At 39.0% G+C, this 7576-nt stretch overlaps 1 protein-coding gene across 1 annotated transcript in view; it reads left to right on the forward strand.

Annotated features, from left to right (window-relative positions):
• Positions 1–7576, forward strand: part of usp32 (ubiquitin specific peptidase 32) — a 105368-nt gene that overhangs the window by 2458 nt on the left and 95334 nt on the right. The window contains exon 2 of the mRNA XM_062067328.1: positions 6787–6886. Within this exon, the coding sequence (XP_061923312.1) occupies positions 6829–6886 (58 nt within the window). The 5' untranslated portion in view covers positions 6787–6828. The remainder of the gene's footprint in view (positions 1–6786; positions 6887–7576) is intronic.

A 7576-nucleotide genomic window follows, 5' to 3' on the forward strand; every position in this document is an offset into this window, starting at 1 on the left:
TCACAGTTGGCACCTCCAGAAGTGAGATAGCACTTCATCACAGTTGGCACCTCCAGAAGTGAGATAGCACTTCATCACAGTTGGCATCTCCAGAAGTGAGATAGCACTTCATCACAGTTGGCACCTCCAGAAGTGAGATAGCACTTCATCACAGTTGGCACCTCCAGAAGTGAGATAGCACTTCATCACAGTTGGCACCTCCAGAAGTGAGATAGCACTTCATCACAGTTGGCACCTCCAGAAGTGAGATAGCACTTCATCACAGTTGGCATCTCCAGAAGTGAGATAGCACTTCATCACAGTTGGCATCTCCAGAAGTGAGATAGCACTTCATCACAGTTGGCATCTCCAGAAGTGAGATAGCACTTCATCACAGTTGGCATCTCCAGAAGTGAGATAGCACTTCATCACAGTTGGCATCTCCAGAAGTGAGATAGCACTTCATCACAGTTGGCACCTCCAGAAGTGAGATAGCACTTCATCACAGTTGGCACCTCCAGAAGTGAGATAGCACTTCATCACAGTTGGCATCTCCAGAAGTGAGATAGCACTTCATCACAGTTGGCACCTCCAGAAGTGAGATAGCACTTCATCACAGTTGGCACCTCCAGAAGTGAGATAGCACTTCATCACCGTTGGCACCTCCAGAAGTGAGATAGCACTTCATCACAGTTGGCACCTCCAGAAGTGAGATAGCACTTCATCACAGTTGGCACCTCCAGAAGTGAGATAGCACTTCATCACAGTTGGCACCTCCAGAAGTGAGATAGCACTTCATCACAGTTGGCATCTCCAGAAGTGAGATAGCACTTCATCACAGTTGGCACCTCCAGAAGTGAGATAGCACTTCATCACAGTTGGCATCTCCAGAAGTGAGATAGCACTTCATCACAGTTGGCATCTCCAGAAGTGAGATAGCACTTCATCACAGTTGGCACCTCCAGAAGTGAGATAGCACTTCATCACAGTTGGCACCTCCAGAAGTGAGATAGCACTTCATCAAAGTTGGCATCTCCAGAAGTGAGATAGCACTTCATCACAGTTGGCATCTCCAGAAGTGAGATAGCACTTAATCACAGTTGGCACCTCCAGAAGTGAGATAGCACTTCATCACAGTTGGCATCTCCAGAAGTGAGATAGCACTTCATCACAGTTGGCATCTCCAGAAGTGAGATAGCACTTCATCACAGTTGGCACCTCCAGAAGTGAGATAGCACTTCATCACAGTTGGCACCTCCAGAAGTGAGATAGCACTTCATCACAGTTGGCACCTCCAGAAGTGAGATAGCACTTCATCACAGTTGGCACCTCCAGAAGTGAGATAGCACTTAAGCACAGTTGGCACCTCCAGAAGTGAGATAGCACTTCATCACAGTTGGCACCTCCAGAAGTGAGATAGCACTTCATCACAGTTGGCACCTCCAGAAGTGAGATAGCACTTCATCACAGTTGGCACCTCCAGAAGTGAGATAGCACTTCATCACAGTTGGCACCTCCAGAAGTGAGATAGCACTTCATCACAGTTGGCATCTCCAGAAGTGAGATAGCACTTCATCACAGTTGGCACCTCCAGAAGTGAGATAGCACTTCATCACAGTTGGCACCTCCAGAAGTGAGATAGCACTTCATCACCGTTGGCACCTCCAGAAGTGAGATAGCACTTCATCACAGTTGGCACCTCCAGAAGTGAGATAGCACTTCATCACAGTTGGCACCTCCAGAAGTGAGATAGCACTTCATCACAGTTGGCACCTCCAGAAGTGAGATAGCACTTCATCACAGTTGGCATCTCCAGAAGTGAGATAGCACTTCATCACAGTTGGCACCTCCAGAAGTGAGATAGCACTTCATCACAGTTGGCACCTCCAGAAGTGAGATAGCACTTCATCACCGTTGGCACCTCCAGAAGTGAGATAGCACTTCATCACAGTTGGCACCTCCAGAAGTGAGATAGCACTTCATCACCGTTGGCACCTCCAGAAGTGAGATAGCACTTCATCACAGTTGGCACCTCCAGAAGTGAGATAGCACTTCATCACAGTTGGCACCTCCAGAAGTGAGATAGCACTTCATCACAGTTGGCACCTCCAGAAGTGAGATAGCACTTCATCACAGTTGGCATCTCCAGAAGTGAGATAGCACTTCATCACAGTTGGCACCTCCAGAAGTGAGATAGCACTTCATCACAGTTGGCATCTCCAGAAGTGAGATAGCACTTCATCACAGTTGGCATCTCCAGAAGTGAGATAGCACTTCATCACAGTTGGCACCTCCAGAAGTGAGATAGCACTTCATCACAGTTGGCACCTCCAGAAGTGAGATAGCACTTCATCACAGTTGGCACCTCCAGAAGTGAGATAGCACTTCATCACAGTTGGCACCTCCAGAAGTGAGATAGCACTTCATCACAGTTGGCACCTCCAGAAGTGAGATAGCACTTCATCACAGTTGGCACCTCCAGAAGTGAGATAGCACTTCATCACAGTTGGCACCTCCAGAAGTGAGATAGCACTTCATCACAGTTGGCATCTCCAGAAGTGAGATAGCACTTCATCACAGTTGGCACCTCCAGAAGTGAGATAGCACTTCATCACAGTTGGCACCTCCAGAAGTGAGATAGCACTTCATCACAGTTGGCACCTCCAGAAGTGAGATAGCACTTCATCACAGTTGGCACCTCCAGAAGTGAGATAGCACTTTATCACAGTTGGCACCTCCAGAAGTGAGATAGCACTTCATCACAGTTGGCATCTCCAGAAGTGAGATAGCACTTCATCACAGTTGGCACCTCCAGAAGTGAGATAGCACTTCATCACAGTTGGCACCTCCAGAAGTGAGATAGCACTTCATCACAGTTGGCATCTCCAGAAGTGAGATAGCACTTCATCACAGTTGGCACCTCCAGAAGTGAGATAGCACTTCATCACAGTTGGCATCTCCAGAAGTGAGATAGCACTTCATCACAGTTGGCACCTCCAGAAGTGAGATAGCACTTCATCACAGTTGGCACCTCCAGAAGTGAGATAGCACTTCATCACAGTTGGCACCTCCAGAAGTGAGATAGCACTTCATCACAGTTGGCACCTCCAGAAGTGAGATAGCACTTCATCACAGTTGGCACCTCCAGAAGTGAGATAGCACTTCATCACAGTTGGCACCTCCAGAAGTGAGATAGCACTTCATCACAGTTGGCACCTCCAGAAGTGAGATAGCACTTCATCACAGTTGGCACCTCCAGAAGTGAGATAGCACTTCATCACAGTTGGCACCTCCAGAAGTGAGATAGCACTTCATCACAGTTGGCACCTCCAGAAGTGAGATAGCACTTCATCACAGTTGGCACCTCCAGAAGTGAGATAGCACTTCATCACAGTTGGCACCTCCAGAAGTGAGATAGCACTTAAGCACAGTTGGCACCTCCAGAAGTGAGATAGCACTTCATCACAGTTGGCACCTCCAGAAGTGAGATAGCACTTAAGCACAGTTGGCACCTCCAGAAGTGAGATAGCACTTCATCACAGTTGGCACCTCCAGAAGTGAGATAGCACTTCATCACAGTTGGCACCTCCAGAAGTGAGATAGCACTTCATCACAGTTGGCACCTCCAGAAGTGAGATAGCACTTAAGCACAGTTGGCACCTCCAGAAGTGAGATAGCACTTCATCACAGTTGGCACCTCCAGAAGTGAGATAGCACTTCAGCACAGTTGGCACCTCCAGAAGTGAGATAGCACTTAAGCACAGTTGGCACCTCCAGAAGTGAGATAGCACTTCATCACAGTTGGCACCTCCAGAAGTGAGATAGCACTTCATCACAGTTGGCACCTCCAGAAGTGAGATAGCACTTCAGCACAGTTGGCACCTCCAGAAGTGAGATAGCACTTAAGCACAGTTGGCATCTCCAGAAGTGAGATAGCACTTCATCACAGTTGGCACCTCCAGAAGTGAGATAGCACTTCATCACAGTTGGCACCTCCAGAAGTGAGATAGCACTTCATCACAGTTGGCACCTCCAGAAGTGAGATATCACTTCATCACAGTTGGCATCTCCAGAAGTGAGATAGCACTTCATCACAGTTGGCACCATGACTAAGTAAAGACATGATTAAGTAAAGACATGAGTAAGTAAAGACATGATTAAGTAAAGACATGCCTAAGTAAAGACATGATTAAGTAAAGACATGACTAAGTAAAGACATGATTAAGTAAAGACATGACTAAGTAAAGACATGATTAAGTAAAGACATGACTAAGTAAAGACATGATTAAGTAAAGACATGATTAAGTAAAGACATGACTAAGTAAAGACATGACTAAGTAAAGACATGATTAAGTAAAGACATGACTAAGTAAAGACATGACTAAGTAAAGACATGATTAAGTAAAGACATGACTAAGTAAAGACATGACTAAGTAAAGACATGACTAAGTAAAGACATGATTAAGTAAAGACATGACTAAGTAAAGACATGATTAAGTAAAGACATGACTAAGTAAAGACATGATTAAGTAAAGACATGACTAAGTAAAGACATGACTAAGTAAAGACATGACTACGTAAAGACATGATTAAGTAAAGACATGACTAAGTAAAGACATGATTAAGTAAAGACATGACTAAGTAAAGACATGACTAAGTAAAGACATGACTAAGTAAAGACATGATTAAGTAAAGACATGACTAAGTAAAGACATGACTAAGTAAAGACATGATTAAGTAAAGACATGACTAAGTAAAGACATGACTAAGTAAAGACATGACTAAGTAAAGACATGATTAAGTAAAGACATGACTAAGTAAAGACATGATTAAGTAAAGACATGACTAAGTAAAGACATGACTAAGTAAAGACATGATTAAGTAAAGACATGACTAAGTAAAGACATGACTAAGTAAAGACATGATTAAGTAAAGACATGATTAAGTAAAGACATGATTAAATAAAGACATGACTAAGTAAAGACATGACTAAGTAAAGACATGATTAAGTAAAGACATGACTAAGTAAAGACATGACTAAGTAAAGACATGATTAAGTAAAGACATGATTAAGTAAAGACATGATTAAGTAAAGACATGACTAAGTAAAGACATGGTAAAAACAAGTGTGGAAAATAAGAGATAAATAAAGATCAAATCAAAGTATAAAAGAAAAGGATCAGACAATAATAGTTAGAATAATCACAATAATAGTTAGAATAATCACAATAATAGAATAATCACAATAATAGTTAGAATAATCACAATAATAGTTATAATAATCACAATAATAGTTATAATAATCACAATAATAGAATAATCACAATAATAGTTAGAATAATCAAAATAATAGTTAGAATAATCACAATAATAGTTACAATAATCACAATAATAGTTAGAATAATCACAATAATAGAATAATCACAATAATAGTTAAAATAATCACAATAATAGAATAATTACAATAATAGTTAAAATAATCACAATAATAGAATAATCACAATAATAGTTAGAATAATCACAGTGTGATGTAGGAAATAAAAAAGGCAAAAAGTAATGCAGAGTAAAATACAGTAGCTGTCATTTACAGTACAATAACCACAGTATTTACTGTACAATAATGACAGTATTTACAGTACAATTATCACAGTATTTACAGTACAATAACCACAGTATTTATAATACAATAACCACAGTATTTACAGTACAATAATCACAGTATTTATAGTACAATAACCACAGTATTTACTGTACAATAATGACAGTATTTACAGTACAATAACCACAGTATTTATAGTACAATAACCACAGTATTTACAGTACAATAACCACAGTATTTACAGTACAATAATCATAGTGTGTATGCAGAGAATAAGATATAGTGCAATTGTATAGGACACAAGTCAGAATAACAATATAATAGTACTGTATTCTTGGGACTATAAGGCGCACTTAAAATACTTTCATTTTCTCAAAACTGGACAGTGTGCTTTATAGCCTAATGTACACAATCATTCTGGTTGTGCTTACCCACCTCAAAGCTATTTCATTTGGTACATGGTGTGATGATAAGTGTGACCAGTAGATGGCAGTCACATATAAGAGATACGTGTAGACTGCAATATGACTCAAGTAAACAACACCAAAATGTTAAATGTTCCATTGGAAATATAGAACATTACACACGGCAATGTACTTATTTCATGTATATTTACTAACAATGTACTTATTTCATGTATATTTACTAACAATGTACTTATTTCATGTATATTTGCTAACTATGTACTTATTTAATGTATTTTTACTAACAATGTACTTATTTCATGTATATTTACTAACTATGTACTTTATATATATTTACTAACAATGTACTTTATGTATATTTACTAACAATGTACTTTATGTATATTTACTATGTACTTTATGTATATTTACTAACAATGTACTTTATGTATATTTACTATGTACTTTATGTATATTTACTAACTATGTACTTTATGTATATTTACTAACAATGTACTTTATGTATATTTACTATGTACTTTATGTATATTTACTAACTATGTACTTTATGTATATTTACTATGTACTTTATACTCCATGTTGACAAGGCGCTGGTGAAGGCAGTCACGTGACGCAGAGCGATCACGTGACGCGCACGGTCACGTGACCGGGTAGAGGCGTGGCTGTAGCGGCTGATCGACTTTTAGCTTCCGTTAGCATGAGCAGTGTTGTCATCAAGTCTGCTAACTGTGGCTAACTCTCATCACAATATACTTCATCATACAATATACTTCATCATTGTAGTACCTCTTCTTCACTGGCTGCGTGTCCTAAGATGACGCAACTATGGGCGCCAAAGAGTCGAGGATTGGATTCTTGTCGTACGACGAGGCCGTCAAAAGAGGTAATACTACATTTTATACTGCATTTTATACTACTAAATACTATTACTGCATTTTATACTACCTTTCAATACAGGTAATACTACATTTTATACTGCATTTTATACTACTAAGTACTATTACTGCATTTTATACTACCTTTCAATACAGGTAATACTACATGTTATACTACTAAGTAATATTACTGCATTTTATACTACCTTTCAATACAGGTAATACTACATTTTATACTGCATTTTATACTACTAAGTACTATTACTGCATTTTATACTACCTTTCAATACAGGTAATACTACATGTTATACTACTAAGTAATATTACTGCATTTTATACTACCTTTCAATACAGGTAATACTACATTTTATACTGCATTTTATACTACTAAGTAATATTACTGCATGTTCTACTACCTTTCAATACAGGTAATACTACATTTTATACTACCTTTCAATACAGGTAATACTACATTTTATACTGCATTTTATGCTACTAAGTAATATTACTGCATGTTATACTACCTTTCAATACAGGTAATACTACATTTTATACTACTAAGTAATATTACTGCATGTTATACTACCTTTCAATACAGGTAATACTACATTTTATACTACTAAGTAATATTACTGCATGTTATACTACCTTTCAATACAGGTAATACTACATTTTATACTGCATTTTATACTACTAAG

Source organism: Entelurus aequoreus, linkage group LG13 (genome assembly GCF_033978785.1).
Source record: "Entelurus aequoreus isolate RoL-2023_Sb linkage group LG13, RoL_Eaeq_v1.1, whole genome shotgun sequence".
In the NCBI taxonomy this organism is placed as follows: domain Eukaryota; kingdom Metazoa; phylum Chordata; class Actinopteri; order Syngnathiformes; family Syngnathidae; genus Entelurus; species Entelurus aequoreus.